The sequence below is a fragment of the Nomia melanderi genome, unplaced genomic scaffold (genome assembly GCF_051020985.1).
Source record: "Nomia melanderi isolate GNS246 unplaced genomic scaffold, iyNomMela1 scaffold0115, whole genome shotgun sequence".
NCBI lineage: Eukaryota > Metazoa > Arthropoda > Insecta > Hymenoptera > Halictidae > Nomia > Nomia melanderi.
This window is the reverse complement of record NW_027475230.1, coordinates 55274-70485: the sequence shown is the minus strand read 5'-3', so window position 1 is coordinate 70485 and position 15212 is coordinate 55274. Positions and strand designations below refer to the sequence as shown.

The window sequence follows — 15212 nt, the reverse complement described above, 5'->3', positions numbered from 1 at the left end:
TCAGTCGCGAATACGTTGTAGACGATCGACGACGATTCTTTTATCTGCGGGGCTGCGCGTAGCTCCGCGAAGGGTTGCGAACCGATCAACCGACGACCGAACAGAGGGGAAAACGGGGAGAACGCGTGGCTGCGTTCGACCTACACGGTCCGCTCGATGAACCGCCGTCGCCGCGTTATCGTCAGTTTCGACGCACACGACTGGCTGCACGGACGTATTCCGTGTCGGGCGAGAGCTGTGCAATCTCTTTCAATCGCGAAAGCAAATTTCGGAATCGTAAATGATCGTTCCTTCGAGTATAGTCTAGAGTAGAAAGAATGGAACAGCTTGGGAGCGGAAGGAACGGATTATTCTCAAAAGCCGAACGAATGACACTAGCGGGGCAGGGTGCAGACGACGATGAAACGATCGATCGGTGCAGGTTGTGTCTTGGCAGGCAAGCTTATTCGAAATCCATATTCGCTGGAGGAGCTGCGTCCGAGAAGATACGTTCGCGTATTTTAGACTGTTGTCCCATCACGGTGAGTTTGTCAGGCTTCTCGATTGTATCGCGGTTACGTCGGGCCGCGGCGGTGGTCATCGAGTAAACGCGCGTCACGCGATCGTTCGTTTAGCTATTCGAGGACGAGCGACTACCGAGCTCGATTTGTCAACGATGCGAGAGCAAGTTGGACGTCACCTATGAATTTCGGCAACTATGCAGAGACTCGGAGCGCGTTCTCCGCGCGCGCTACGAATCCAATTACCGTGCTCGAAGCGGTACGCGGTACGCAAACTCGACGAGTTTTGGGGTAAGTCGAGCAACCGACACAGACAAATCCGACATCCAGTTACGCTCTTATTTCTATAGGGTAATTTTGCAGAACGCCGGTACGCGAACGGACGAAAATGGAGCTGACGGATGCGACGAAAGCGGCAGTCGCGCGGAAGGGAAATCACGAAACGAAACGGAAGGGGAGTCGGGGGGCGAATCGGAAGAGGAATGCGAAAGATCGAGAAGAGGATCGAGAAACGCGGAGCATGGACACCGAATGCAAGGACGCGAGCATCAGGGGGATGACGAGAATGATGCCATAATCGGTTCCGAGATGCGATCGGTGAAGAACGTCGCGACAAACGATGCAGCGGGGAAAGGAAAAGGAAAAGGAAAAGGAAAAGGAAAAGGAAAAGGAAAACCGTACGTTTGCGAGCTGTGTAAGAAAACGTTCGCTTCGAAATCCGGGTTAAGGTTCCATTTCAAGTCGCACAACGGTACTAAGCCGCATTCGTGTCGACATTGCGGCAAACGGTTTGCCATTCCGAGTTACCTGAAGAGACACGAGCGAACTCACGCGGGAAACAAAGTGTTCGTTTGTCGGATCTGTAGCGCCGCGTTCGCCTCTTCGAACGGTCTGAAATACCACTCGAGATCGCACACCGGGGAGAGGAATTATCGGTGCGAGACGTGCGGCAAGTCCTTCCGCCGATACAAATACCTGAAGGAACACGTCTTCACTCACACGGGAGAGAAACCGTTTGTTTGCAAACGCTGCGGCACCGCTGCTTACGCCAATTCCGGTAGCCTATTTGTCCACGAAAAGAGATGCAACGTGCAAAATGCCGATTAAAGATGGGTAGAAGATTGCAACACAGAACTGAAAAAGAAACGTTCGCTTTATTTGATCACGGTTCGGGGTAGAGTCGAATTGAAATTCGAGTTGGCGAGTGAGTGTGACCGGCGAACGAGAAACGTTGAGCGCGGTTGAGCACGGTTGAGCACGGTTGAGCACGGTTGAGCACGGTTCAGCGCGAGCAAGTCTGTGCCGGTCGATCGCACCTACGATGCGATGTAGCACGATCGATGGGTAGTCTTTGGTATAGGGAAAATGGTCGTGGAATGGTGGTTGCGAAGCTACCGCGATCGGCGACAGTCCGAATTCCTGCGCACAGACATTTCCGAGGTGGCGATCGACATCCACTGGTCGGTGTCGGAGCGGAACCAAGTCAAGCCCAACGAGTATTTGCCGTTGAGATTCGCGTGTTGGCAACGATTAAACCACCATCCTCCGTGGTAGTTTGCGGCGCAGTGTGCCGCGCTGTCGTCCATGTCGCGATCCTTGGCGCTGAACGGCATTCCGTTTTGGTAGGACAACGCGTCGGTCGCGTTGCCGGTGTAACCGTCGATCAGCAATCTGTAACCCGTCTCTCCGGAAGTAATCGCGAACAGCTCGTATTCGGCTCGCCAACGTTCACCGTAAATGTCCAGCATGTCGACGCGAAGCCGCGTGCAATTGTCTCGAGTGAACTCGTGCAGGATCTGGTTGCCGATCCAGTACTCGCCGACCGGCGAGCCGAAACCCACAGAGTAATCGTTCCAGCTGCGATTGAAATCGAGCGTGCCGTCGACGCGGCGTCCAACGACGAGCCAACCGCCGCGACAATAAACCATAATGGGTTTGCGGCCCCGACCCGCGTCTACGAGCCGGAGTCCGTCCTTGGCCGGGCGATCGGCCGACTGTTCTTGACAACTGGTTGGCAGTTTGTCGACAATCAGATGATAACGGTCTTCGAACTGCTCGAGTTTCGGTTCTAGCTTAATTTCGAGTTCGGAACCGTTCACCAGAGGCGGTGAGTCGGACTTTGATTCGGACTGCGAGGCGGAAGCGGCCGCACCCCGAGTGAATTCGTTGAAACAGCTACGATTCAATCGGTCCACGGCTTCCCGCTGACGATCGCTCTTCTCCTGAAGTTTCGACGCGCTGACGCTCAGCGCCTGCACGGCGCGTCGCAAGTTGCTCAATTCCTCCCGGGTCAACGAGAGCTCGGCCGCTTTTCGCGCAGCGTTCACGGCTAGCCGAGCCAATTCTTCTTTGATCGCGGAGTTGTTGGTCTCGACGATCTCTTCGAGGGTTCGCAACGAGCCGGTCAGTCGCGAGCCGACAGACTCACCGATGCGTTTAATCGAGATCGCGTTCTCGTTCGTGTTCTCGTTCGCGTCCGCGATTCGTCGCGACAAATCGACTTGATTCTTCTCCAAGCTTTTCATCCGTTTGCTCAGATTGATCGTGAACCATTCGCCCTTCTCGTACGCGACGCGCCTCGCGTCCAGCAACGTGACTCGCCTCTGCGTCAGAAGAGAGACTTTGCGCTCCAAGTTTTTCAACCGGTCCTCGCTTCGTCTGGAATAACCGTGCCGTCTGGAGACTCGGCGGCGTACCGCGACCGCGTCCGTCGAGTCCTCCGGAATCTTGTTCCGCTGGTCCTTGGTCCAACTGTACGACCACCGGGTCCCTGCCCCATGCGAATCTTTTCCTTTGCCGGTGTCCATCGACGACGACGTCGACGACGACTCGCATCCCATAGATTTCACCTCGATTTGAACCGCGCTCAGCTGCAATGAAAATATTCAGTTTTCACTCGCTCTCCGGTTCTCTTCGATCGAAGCTGAACGTTCGTTCTTTCCGTTTTCGTCGGCTACTGGAAAACACGGACAGCTTCGAAAAGAAAAGAACGAACAGCAGCTGGCTGCACGCGTTTCGTTTGCAGCTGTCGCGCACAGACGCACAGGCGCACAGACGTTTGCGTTCGACCGTTGATCGAATCGCTGGACGAATCGTCCGTATCGTTGCGAAGCGCGTGTCTTTGTTCGATTTTGACTGGACAGGATCGAGAAAAAATGTCCAATTTCAGACGCGAAGTAACAGAGGGGATGGAAGGTGTGGAGCGCAACGCGTGGTTGAGCAAACGTACCGTCCGTAGAAATTAATACCGGCACCCGAGCGAAACACGGAGGGGACGTTACATGGACAGCTGCGCACCGGCAAAGGTAGGGATGCGTGAAAACCTTTCGGTTCGGACGACTGCCAGCTGTATATTTCTTATCGTCCCCGACGATAAGCTTGCCATGGCACGGGGAAATCTTGGAATCGTCGTTAAAACGGCGCTAATTGTTGCATCGAAGCGTCTATAACTCGATGTTTTTATTTCATCTGAAAGCATTATCGGCACAACTAAAGGAAAACGAGAGAGAGAGAGAGAGAGAGAGAGAGAATGAGAGATGGGGGGTGGGGGGGAGAACGACTTCGAGTCGGGGCAGATGCGCGTTCGAACGGGCCCGAGCAGGTGAACAGAAGGATAAGGCGAATGCCGGAGAAAAAAGAAACCACGACCAGAGGGAAAGTAGCGTGCACCTTGAGCATGATTCAAAGGGGACGGTTAAGTGACGAAAGGGGAAAGAAGCGCCTGTGTAATAACGAAAGGAAACGAAGAAAGGAAGGAAGGAAGGAAGGAAGGAAGGAAGGAAGGAAGAAACGAAAGGAGGAAGAATAATATGGAAGGGAAGAAAAGGAAAAGACCTTACCTGACTAGCAATGTCGGCGCAGGTGCGAGACAGAAGGCTGAAGCGTTCCGTGACTGCGGAGATATCGACGCGAATCGTACCCAGGGCAGCCTCGTGCTTGGCGATTCTACCGCCAAGATTTTGAATTCCTCTACCAACTGCGGCGATGTCTCCCTTCAACAAAGCGAGCTCGCCTTTCATCCTGGACCTCTCCGCCAGCTCCTCGCTGACGTTTCTAGTTCGGAGAACATCGGCAACTTCTCCCTGAAGCTCGGACACCGCGCTTCCCAACCATCTGACTCGCAGTCTCTCGTTTTTCGCCTCGTTCCCGTTCCCACCGCGAAGCGCGTTCACTTCTTTTCTAAGGGCGCAGGAAAAATTGATCATCGCTACTTTTCCCTCTTTCAGCCGACGTTGGAACATTGGTGAAAAAATATTCTTTCCCGAAAGTATTCACGCGCGGTCGTTTCAACGAGAACAGAAAGACACTCTCTTACCTGAGTTGTTTCACCTCGTTCTTTAGGACGAACAACTCGGTATTTTTTTCCATGGTGCGTTTCAAGCTTTCTTCCAGGGCATTGTAATCCTGCTGCCTGTGGTCCAGAAGCGCGTTTACCTGTTCCTGTAACGATCGTATCGCATCCGATATGTTTTCGTCGGCGTACATTTCTCCGACCGCGACTGCGAGGAGAAACGTTAGACGAAATAACCGCGTTCCCCCGTTCATGTTTAACGATACGAACGGGAAACAAGTTGGCTGTCCGCTTTATCGGACTGGCGTGTCCGTCTATCGATGCGTTACCGTTCAAAATTCACCGCAAACCTGATTCGCCCGTACCCGACACACTCGGCGCGCGATCTTCCAACGCCGAAAGCTCACTGACGCGAGCACATGCCGGCCCACCAGTTTTATATCGTCCCTGTACTTTCCGTAAATGGTCGGGGGTAAATGGGCTGCCGGGCCGAGTCGGGTCAGCCGACGCAAACTAAAGAAGAGGAGAGAGCAGGTGTGTGTTTGGTAACGCGCATTGTCTCATGCCTACAGCTACGCGTTCCCGACACCGACGCTATCTTACGCGATACTTGCGATGCCTTGGATTTGCTTCATTTCTTCCGTTTGAAATTCGGGAAATTGCGATCGAGAATGCACAGAGAAAACTCCTGGTCCGAGTAAGATCAATAATTTATTGAAAACAGCTTGTTCCCTGACAAGATCTAAGATTCTAGGATACTAAGGAAGTACTGGTACCGGTTTGTGTTTGTCCACGACATTGCACGCAGAGGATGTACAGTAATCGTCATCCGAGTTGTGATCGCGATGCAGAACATTCGAACTGTTTCAGTTTTCGCAGATTCGAGACTAAACGGAAACGGTAAATAAATCGTATTTATTTTCAAGGAGGAAAAAAGAAATTTCCCGGTGTCCGGAATGCAGCAGAATTACAATGTAACGTGGAACACGGGGATCGGGATTCGGATTGGGATCGCAATCGCAATCGCGATCACAACGTTTCTTCTACTTTTCGAGTAGACGACCGATGCAACAACGATATTCTTACATCTAATCGAATCAAATGTTCTGTACAGAAATAATAAAAATACACTTTTTCGAATTCAACATACGTCTTCTACGTGTATATTCGTTCGTATATAATAGTTCCTTCTAATATCGAGGTATCGCGCGATACGCTATTAAATGGCACTCTCTTGAATTGCGCGAATCGTGCGTCTAGAGCATATCTGGTAAGACTGTTGTCGCGAGACTGTACGCGACCTCGTTCGGGGGCAGAGCTTAGGTTTGCGCCGACCCGTACGTTCCCGTCGGCGGACGATACAGTTTGGGAAGCGTCAGAATTTGCAAACTGTTGAACGCATACTTTCGAATCCCGATATTTTTCCAGGTATTTTCTCGACGACACCCTTCGCTGAAACAAACAAACGAGACGACGTTTCCAACATTGTTTTCCGCGTGCGTTACGCAACGTCGAATCCAACAGCCTCGGCTCGAGGGAGCAACCAACCTTCGGATACAGTCGAGAGCTCGGGTAAATTCGTGCTCGGCCAAATGGTATTCGCTGGTCAGGATGTTCACTTGTTCGAGGGTGACCGACATGCCGGTGCGATCCTTGGCACTTTTGCAACTGGTAAATCGAAGTCCGCGCATCCTTCGGCAAATTTGGGAAGACAATTGCAAGATTTCTACGTTCTTGTTCACTTTAGCCTGGACGCTCGCCTTTAGATTGGTCATCAGCTCCGCCAATGTTTGACCGAGCGGCGATCTCGTGCCAACTGCGGAGAGAAAGGGCATGAAAATCGCGGATCGGAGCGCGATCCATGAGACCGTACAGGAAGAAAAGTGTACATCTTACGTCGCGTCGATGCCGTCTCCGTGGGCAAATTCAGCTTCTTGAATCGTAAATAGTATTCGTTCAACCTTTCGAAATTGTCCATGTTACTCTTCTCTTGTGGCTTCGTGGTCCCTAGGCTCTCCGCCAAAGAAGCCATTTCGTTTATTCCGACGTTGAAAAAGACTGGAGTGACGTTGAACGAGATAGTCTGCCTGGTGGAAGGAACCAGTGGCAGCAAAGAATAGATGGCGTCCGGCACGGGAAGCATCACCGTCAATGCGGCGCGCGAGCCTACCACCCTCGGCAGGGGTAGTTGAACCAACGGAACGTTACCGTTATCTTCGAGCCTATCGACGAAGTCGGACAGCAAAGTACGACGGTATACGTAAAAGGAACACTCTCCTAATATTATAATACGTGTACGCATACCTCGACTGAACACCGCATCTGGTCAACGTGAAGGTGACGGTGTGCATATCTTCGACCGCGACGGTCATGTCTCCCCACATGTCTATCTCGTCCCCGTAATAACTGAGAAGTCCTTCGAACGAGACCAAAGGGCCGAGAGTCGTTAAAATCAAGAGAAACATGGGATCGGGTCTTTGACACCAAAGCTTCGCCATTATTCCCGACACCAGGCTGGTCAACTGAAAACGCGAAGCGATCAGAGAACTCGTTCGGAAAGCAAGTTTCAGACAACTTACCGCTTGACTGAAACACACGTCCCGCCTGTATCGAACGTTGCAGGCGCGCTGAGCCATCTTTGCGTCCTCTTGCACTCTGAACACCGAATGCGTTAATCTGGCGGTCTTCAACAGTCCGTCCATAGCCTGACGTAGTTTCTTCATGCTCGGTCTCAGCTCGCTCGTCCAATCGACGATCGAGGCGAAATCGAGACCCTCGATGAATTTATTCCTCTGGCCAGAGTTACTTTTGATTACTCTGGTCATCGAATCGACCGCTTGGCACACTTTCGATTGCAAACGCACACGGAAAAGAATAAGAAGCGGTAAGGATCGGGTTGGACATGGCTGAAGCTAATTCAACCGACAGTACACGCTTACGATACGCTTCGTTTCTTACCTTCTTTGGCTTTTGAGAAAGCTGGTGCTGTTCTCTCGAATCCAGGACTGGAATGTTGACGCGCGACTGCGTGATTTTCCACGGATTCGAGAAGTTTACTCGACTCTTCGTTCCTGATGTCGTTCTTCGGCTGAATCGTAACTACCTCCAAACTTTGATTTCGATTATTCGGATGGCATCCTTTCAAACTATGCGATCTCTTTAGAACCGTTCTGTTTCTCAAACGTACAGCGGGGCTGCTGCATCTACCGCAAAGAAATTTCACTTTCGATACCAGGCACATTACACTCGCTTCTATGTTTAGTTGCGTTAGATCCCAAGGTTCCGGTTCGTCGGTCGGTTTATAATAATTTGCGGAGGGTGAATTACACATCTTCTGGGTGTCTAAAAATCGTTTACACGGATCGATATCGCCTTTCGTTTCCTCTCTCTCCCCGCTGTTCTCGACTGTATCGGATACCGCGCGATTCGAATCAGCGTTCGATAATGCTTTTTCGCGAACATTCTCATTCTTGACATCATTCCTGATGCTATTGTCCACATCGTTTTCATTGTCGTTTTCATCGTCGTTGTCGTTGTCGTTGTTGTCGTCGTTGTCGCCGTTTTCGTTGTCGTTGTCGTCGTTGTCGCCGTTTTCGTTGTCGTTGTCGTTGTTGTCGTTGCCACTGCGATTTTCGGTAGTCAAAGAATGAGAAACGTCGATTGCACTTCGATTCGTTCCTACGTACATTCCCATTTCTGTATTTTTGTGGACACTGTCTTCAACGATCGGAAAAGCGACAAGTTTCTCTTTGGCTGTGACGACGTGATTGCTCTTCGAGAGAAACAAAGTCGGGTAATTATTCTTCTCGTTTTCGTTCGTCCAGAGATCTTTGAGGCATTCCGGGGTATCGGGTGTGACGAAATCATCGAAATCCGGACTTTTCAAGTCGAAATTCAACTGCTGAGTAATCCGTTTGAACGGGGATAAAGACTGATTGGCTTTCAACTGAAAATTAAGCACGTCCTCGGTAGTGTCTTCGTGAACCTTGGCAACTTTGTACTCCTCGAGAAACGTCAACGCTTCTTCCACCAAACCAGGGTCCCAGAGACTAAGCAGGATTCTGGTTTTCGTAATCATGTCTTCGCAAATTGGTAACATTCCACTAGTTTGTTTTTCTTTCGCCAGCTTCATCAGAGCACGCATAGCGTCAACGACGTCGCGGCGGAGCTGCTTGATCGCCTGAATGGCGTCGTGTGCCATTATAATTTTGGAGGTCCCTTGATACAAATGAGTGCCGCGCGTCGGTGATTCTTTCAGGGCTTGAACCAACCTAAAGTCAACATTTTGTTCATTCTCATTTCGATTTCGATTTCGATTTCGATTGCGACTGCGACCTGCGATTGTAACTAAATAACCTTCGTTTGTTTACCTTATGAGTCCTCCGTTTTTGCTCTTGTGCGAATGCGCGGTAAACGCCCCAACCGTTATGAGGTCGTAAAATCCGCACTTATTCAAGGTATCGTTGTGAACCCACATTCTTTGGAGATGAAGATTGAGCGGCGCAAACTCGAGTGCCCTGTCATCTTTGCGCGACGACCGTTTAAAATAACTTCCTGAAAAAGAAAAAGCGACGAGTAACGAACGTGCAACGAGAAAAAGAATTCGAAAGCGTTTCAAGAGTTTCGCGACACACTCGTAAAACACACTGTCACCTTTAAAGGTCGATAAATTCTCTTTCGCCTGGGAATAGAGATGTAAAAGATGTAGATGACGATCGAGCAATTCGATTTGCTTGGTGTGCCAGGGTTCTCGCAATTCACCCATTCCGGCAACCTCTTGCAGCAATTCCTTCTCTTCTTGAATCCAAATTGCACTACGGACAGATGCGTTATTATCATTGGTATCGGATTCGCGTGTCGCAAAGGTGGAGGCAACCGCGCGTGGTGGACGAATAGACGTAGAAACGTAGAAAGTAGCCAAGACTGGGGAGCACACGCGAGGGAGTGAGGGATAGAAATGTTTGGCGTGCTTACTCACAGTAAATGCTGAGGAAATTGAAAACAAAGTTTACTTTCGGTCATAATCTCGTGGACGCAGATGTCACCGCCCAAGCCAGAATGAAATCTGAAACGATGAGACTGCCATTGACGCTGGCCGAACCATTCGAACGAGATACAACGATATAATTGTAAATACGAGGTCGACACGATGTCGGGCAATGTACCTGTACGTCTGTACGTAGGGGTTTGCGAAAAAGAGCTTCAGCTGGCCTTGATGCGGCAATTTGATTTTCGTTCCGAGGCGAGGGGGCAACGACTGGGAACGTCTGTGCGCGAGTATCTGCCGAATCAATGAGAATAACGATAAACTATAACGATACAGATGGAAATCGAGCGATAGCCGAACCGCGAGCGCGCGACGGCTCGAATGCGGCCACGTTCCACGCGTACCTGCTGGTTCGGGCCGCATGTGGATTCTTTCGACGGAGTGCTCTCGGTACTGTTGCCTTTGTCTTCCGCTTCGAGATTCCACGCGTTGATGGTCAAAAAGCCGACGGTGGTTGTTTTCGCAGACTTTAACGGTATCCTCAATCTATAACGATTCGATCGCTAGTCAGAGACGCGACAGCTCGACGAACGTCGCAGCAAAGAGCAAAAAACAAGCATTCGTGAAACAAGAGTGATTCAAAGTACCTGGGAGTGTCTTGGATCGCGTTCAGAGTGATGATAACGCTTCCAATCGGCGTGGCCGTTTGACTCACTCTCTCCCTGACGTCGTACGCTGTTATCCTTACTTTTGTCTCGGTGTTTAGACCGTCGCTAACCCGGAAACTAACGGTCGTTAGGAAACCAGGATTGCTGCTTCGCTGCGAGAAAGGGCAAAATGGGTGAAATTGATTTGTCGGTCGAACCCGTGGCGAATCGGATAGAACCTTACCTCCATAACTTCTGTTCGCGCGTACTTGATCCAGGTTTTCGATCCCTTCGGCTGAACGTCTATCTCCAGCACGGGATTTGGGGGCCGACCGTGTCCGTCGCAGAGGAGATTATCGCACGTCAACGATATCTCGCACATCGGTATTTCGGCAGGATCTGGAACGGGAAAGAAGGATCTGAAGGCAAATCGTGACATTATCTTGAACGCCTGGATTGGAAATGGAAGATGCTAACGAGAAAATGCGGGAGGAGGAACGCGAGCGAGCGTACCCGTCGTGATCCCGCGTTGCAACCGTAGCATTTGAATGTCCGTGTCGTGTTTGTGCCCGCTAAACGCTTCTATTCGCTGTCGCAACGCCAACAACTGACTCCGCATACACTCGTAGCTGGCCAACTGAAGCGCCTGCAACCAACTGTCCCGCTCTTCGGCCGAATTTGCGCCCAACGCTTGGAACAGACCTCCGTCGAATACTGGAACGTAACAAACCATATTAAGAGAAAGAAGAAGAGGAAAACAGTAGAGTAACTTACCTATGCTGAACCCATACGGAATCTGGTTGCTCGGTTGTTCCACCCGTACGAAGCATTGTTCGAGTATTATCACTCCCAAAGGTTCCGACCATTGCTCCCGCGATTTGAAATAAAACAATAGGTTTCCTCGCAATCTGCACCATCTCTCGAAACTGACTATCCAACAGAGAACAACGTTGTCGTTATGTTCGCTCGACTGCGTCGCCACGGAACGCGAGAACTTTTGTCAAGTCTTGACAATGAAAATATAGAAAATGTAGAAAATATAGAAAATATAGAAAATATAGAAAATATAGAAAATATAGAAAATATAGAAAATATAGAAAAGCGAAAAAGATTGGACTCTACCTCTTAGGTCCTCGGTGACGAGAGAAAGAAAGAAAAGGACGGTCGAACAGGAGAGGAAGAAGAAACTGGGAAGGAACAAGATTCGCGTCGCGCGACAAACGCATTTACGCGGATACGCAACCGAGATATACCCGAGCAGATGTTTCTTCTCTTTATCCAAACATACAATTTCATTCGGATTTCTCCAAGATCTCTAATGTGCACAGTTCTAGAGAAAATGGCGAAAAGATCAAAATTAACTGAACCAACAGATAGATATATAAATAAATAAATAAATAAATAATAGACGAATATAAATCATGCGAAGCGTACAGCTTTGTTTTTATTTTGATCATTTCATTTGATTTGGTAATTTTATCGATTCGCTTACGTTCCTTCGTAGCGTGCACGCGCGTCGAGCGTTTCGCAACTGGATAGCTGCGAATACGCTACGCGACAATGAATTTTCGGTACGGTTGCAGTTCCGCGTGGCGAAAGATACAATGGAGTGTGGATCTGGACGGGACACGACCGAACCGGAGAAGGCAGGACAAAATGCGACAACTGTAAAAGCAGGCAGTCGTGCAGCCAGTCGGGCAAGCAAGCAGGCAGCAAGCGATCAGGCAGGAAGGAACAAACTTTTCGCGAAATGGGAGAACAGAGCGACAAACTTTTACAGATCATTATTCCAAGATGGCTTTATTCGAGAAAACCGAGGCCTGCAAAGGAGAAACGAATAGGAAGGGAGAGAGAGGGGATTTTAGAAGAAAAACGGGAAACGCATTTGAAAGCACCGAGCGATATTTCGATACATCGTTGCTCACGAGTTGAACGTAGCTTTCTCAGCTCGGTTTGCAGCGTCAAGCGTGTTAATCGCGATAAATCGAGTTAAGACAGCAAGGAAACGATTTTGGGAAAAAAAGAAACAAAAAACTCGATTATACCTTTACTCGTACTGGCAGTAACACAACTGAAGTCTCGGAGTGTCTTATGCGTTTTTCCCTTTTGAAATTTGTTGTCAGATTTTTTACCTGTACCTGGAAATTATACGTAGCTACAGGTATCTTATAATTTGTCCAAGAATTTGCAGCGACAGCAATGTTCTGAGCGTGCGCTAGCGGCATCAACGTTCCATCGTCTACGATACTTACTATTTAGCGTTTCTTTACGCGCTGCTACCTCGAAACGCTACCTCGAAACGCTACCTCGAAACGCTACCTCGAACGATCAACGATCATTTAATCGCACACGCAAACGAAACGCTATGCCGATCACCGATACACGTTTAGGCTGAATTCGCAAACTTTTACACCGCTGCGTACCCGTTTGCCTTCGATCTTTAATCGCGACGTGAACGGGCTCTGTTTTATCGAGCTCTCGGATTTGAAAATGGGAATGGTCGATAAGAATGTTGATGCATGGCTCGACGAGCGGGGATGAGGCGCATTCGTAGCGGGATGCGAAACCAAATGAAACGAAATGAAACGGAATGAAAGGAAATGAAACGGAACGATTGAAAAGTTTACACAAGCTGTGGCGCAAGATTCGGCAACCACGGCACTCCTGAACAAGAGAACCTACGAGAACCGCTCGAAACGATGCGACTCGACGACATTCGGCCAAGTAACGCGAGTACGTCGGAAAGGAAAGAAGAGAGCGCCTGATTCGCGACGGGACTAGCAACTGCCGGATATAAATACAAACTACGCGAGGACGAATCCTTCGGCAGACTGAAACTCGTCGCTTCCAACGATCCATGCATCGCCGCGTGTCCCGACCCGTCCAGAACCCTCGGGACACTATGCAACATCCAGAATTCCATCGTTTCGCTCGTCGCGCGTCCCCAAGACTCCTTTCCGATATTCCATTCGATACTCGATCTTCGAGGAAACGACAGTTTCACGGTAAAAAGGATCGCAAAGCAAAGATGACGAGAACGATAACGGTCTTGCGGACAATAAAGTGACGACAGCTGAGAATGTACACAAAGATAAGCGACGTACAATGTTCACGATGCCTACTTACACTCACTAGGAACAAATACAAAGAGAGAGAAAGAGAGAGAAAGAGAGAGAGAAAAGGAAGAGAAAGAGAAATGACGGTAATAGCGATACTTGATTCGGGATGTTGCGTAGCTACGATACCCTGCACTTAATCGTAGAGTCCCACGATGTCGACAAATTCTTCGTACACGAAAGATAGAATAAAATTTGATTGATCGACGCCAACTCGGAGCGTCAGTGACCGTCGTCGTACTCGTCGTTTCGTTAAACGTTCCGGCTCGGACGCCGGGAGCAAACCGTAATCGTGTCGCGAATACAACGATACGGACGAGCGTCGGCTAAACAGTGAGAATCTCAAAGTCCGAGTCGCGCGAATAGACGAGCCTCGCGCTTTGGAAATAGATGATGGGCTCTACATTAAACAAAAGACGAAGAATTTGCGTATCACGTGAATTTATTTTCAAGGATTAGACATGTACAATGTAAATGAAGGAGAAAAACATGCGTCTGTTTACGGCCTGAACGGCAAAATACATGTGTGTACGTCGAATCGGTTTTCTAATCGAGTAAGAAGAACGATCGGTCACGCTAGAATCATTCGCATTTGCCAACAATTGATCACTCACTCTCAGTTCTGCGAAAGAAGCCTTCTTGTCGCTCGCGCACGTACAATATACCCTCCTTCTCGAATTTCTGTGAAGGTTGCGTAGCCAGAGTGAGCAGTTCTTGCTTGTTGAATCGCATCTCGGAATTCGAAACACGGTCCTCGATTCAGGTTCAGGTTCAGGTCCCGGTCCCCGGTTCCCGGTTCCCGGTTCCCGCTGACCGTTCACCGTTCACCATTCACCCTTGCAATTTCACCCAGCTTACCCGTAATAATTCACGTTACGTACGCTTCGTTATCCTCATCTGTTGACAAGCGGATCGTTAGCCACCAATATTTTCGATTCTCCGACTTTTCCATCGATACGACGCATACGCGACGAACGAGACGCAATTCGATTTTCGCCACTAAATCGAACAGTTGTATCGCATCGTGTCGAGTCGAGTCGAGTCGAGTCGAGTCGAGTCGAGACGAGACGAGTCGTATCGTATCGTATCGTATCGTATCGTATCCGTCGCACGAACGATATTCCTAACCTATCGGTTTCTATCCGTCCTGCGCTACGCACAACCACCGTACGCTCCATCACTTTCGTTTCGTACCTTCCTTTCTCCTTCGGCCGACACTTTGAAATCTCTCATTCGTCATTCCCCATCGCCACCGCCCAACACGGTCCGCCCTTTTCAATTTTTTCGCTTAGTCATGTCTCGTCGAATGGAAACGACGCGCGCACTAATTTTTCCTTCGGATCGTCAACGAAACGGATACGACAAGAGCCAAGAGAAAAGAAGGTAACCGACGGATTGGTTGTGTCCAAGTGAAATTTATATGGTAGTTCTTCGAGACCAACCTCCGTGGACAAAGAATCGTACAATGTCCGTTTGGTAACCATGTTTACCCAGTTTCTTTCCTTCCTGTTTTGCAGCTCGTTCGACTAGTCTTGAAGAACGGTGTCGTCGTCGAGACGAGAAACCCTACGCGAGAGCAACGTTGATGCGCCGCGTTAGAACCATTACGACGATCGCGTGTACGTTTCGACGGAAAACGAAACGAAAATGGATCCACGCGGACGAACGTGC

General features: G+C 49.6%; 3 protein-coding genes across 6 annotated transcripts; 1 reads left to right on the top strand and 2 right to left on the bottom strand.

Annotated features, from left to right (window-relative positions):
• Positions 1–132: 132 nt before the first annotated feature.
• On the top strand, positions 133–1665 carry LOC116425170 (uncharacterized). The gene is made up of 3 exons (XM_031972509.2): positions 133–521; positions 615–791; positions 864–1665. The coding sequence occupies exons 1-3, from the start codon at positions 318–320 to the stop codon at positions 1605–1607; spliced, it is 1125 nt and encodes a 374-aa protein (XP_031828369.1). The 5' UTR covers positions 133–317; the 3' UTR covers positions 1608–1665.
• Positions 1666–1891: 226 nt separating this feature from the next.
• Positions 1892–5330, bottom strand: LOC116425168 (protein scabrous). Its single transcript, XM_031972506.2, has 3 exons — positions 4816–5330; positions 4340–4679; positions 1892–3370 (listed from the first exon to the last, which is right to left on the bottom strand). The coding sequence occupies exons 1-3, from the start codon at positions 5043–5045 to the stop codon at positions 1892–1894; spliced, it is 2049 nt and encodes a 682-aa protein (XP_031828366.1). The 5' UTR covers positions 5046–5330.
• Positions 5331–5483: 153 nt separating this feature from the next.
• Positions 5484–14881, bottom strand: LOC116425167 (inositol polyphosphate-4-phosphatase type I A). Of its 4 annotated transcripts, none has more exons than XM_031972503.2 (17): positions 14736–14881; positions 12471–12563; positions 11200–11355; positions 10903–11139; positions 10670–10824; positions 10426–10598; positions 10183–10324; positions 9957–10072; positions 9770–9856; positions 9445–9605; positions 9162–9345; positions 7750–9062; positions 7371–7636; positions 7096–7313; positions 6688–7013; positions 6340–6607; positions 5484–6243 (listed from the first exon to the last, which is right to left on the bottom strand). In XM_031972503.2, the coding sequence occupies exons 1-17, from the start codon at positions 14779–14781 to the stop codon at positions 6111–6113; spliced, it is 4074 nt and encodes a 1357-aa protein (XP_031828363.1). In that variant the 5' UTR covers positions 14782–14881; the 3' UTR covers positions 5484–6110. The 4 variants fall into 4 exon arrangements, with proteins under 4 accessions (XP_031828363.1, XP_031828360.1, XP_031828361.1 ...); XM_031972500.2 differs by lacking the exon at positions 14736–14881 and adding an exon at positions 14156–14292; XM_031972501.2 differs by lacking the exon at positions 14736–14881 and adding an exon at positions 14156–14292 and having other exon boundaries at positions 10939–11139.
• Between the last annotated feature and the right edge of the window lie 331 nt (positions 14882–15212).

Bases quoted from the DNA above. Each gene is read 5' to 3' on its own strand.
- LOC116425170 (XM_031972509.2), top strand. From the start codon at position 318: ATGGAACAGCTTGGGAGCGGAAGGAACGGATTATTCTCAAAAGCCGAA. The intron at 522-614 runs GTGAGTTTGTCA...TCGTTCGTTTAG, and splicing joins TAGACTGTTGTCCCATCACG to CTATTCGAGGACGAGCGACT. The intron at 792-863 runs GTAAGTCGAGCA...GTAATTTTGCAG, and splicing joins CAAACTCGACGAGTTTTGGG to AACGCCGGTACGCGAACGGA.
- LOC116425168 (XM_031972506.2), bottom strand. From the start codon at position 5,045: ATGAACGGGGGAACGCGGTTATTTCGTCTAACGTTTCTCCTCGCAGTC. The intron at 4,680-4,815 runs GTAAGAGAGTGT...CTGCGCCCTTAG, and splicing joins AACGAGGTGAAACAACTCAG to AAAAGAAGTGAACGCGCTTC. The intron at 3,371-4,339 runs GTAAGGTCTTTT...TTTTCATTGCAG, and splicing joins GCGCCGACATTGCTAGTCAG to CTGAGCGCGGTTCAAATCGA.
- LOC116425167 (XM_031972500.2), bottom strand. From the start codon at position 14,273: ATGCGATTCAACAAGCAAGAACTGCTCACTCTGGCTACGCAACCTTCA. The intron at 11,356-12,470 runs GTATAATCGAGT...TCTGTTGGATAG, and splicing joins TACTGCCAGTACGAGTAAAG to TCAGTTTCGAGAGATGGTGC. The intron at 6,244-6,339 runs GTTGGTTGCTCC...TGTTTGTTTCAG, and splicing joins GCTCTCGACTGTATCCGAAG to CGAAGGGTGTCGTCGAGAAA.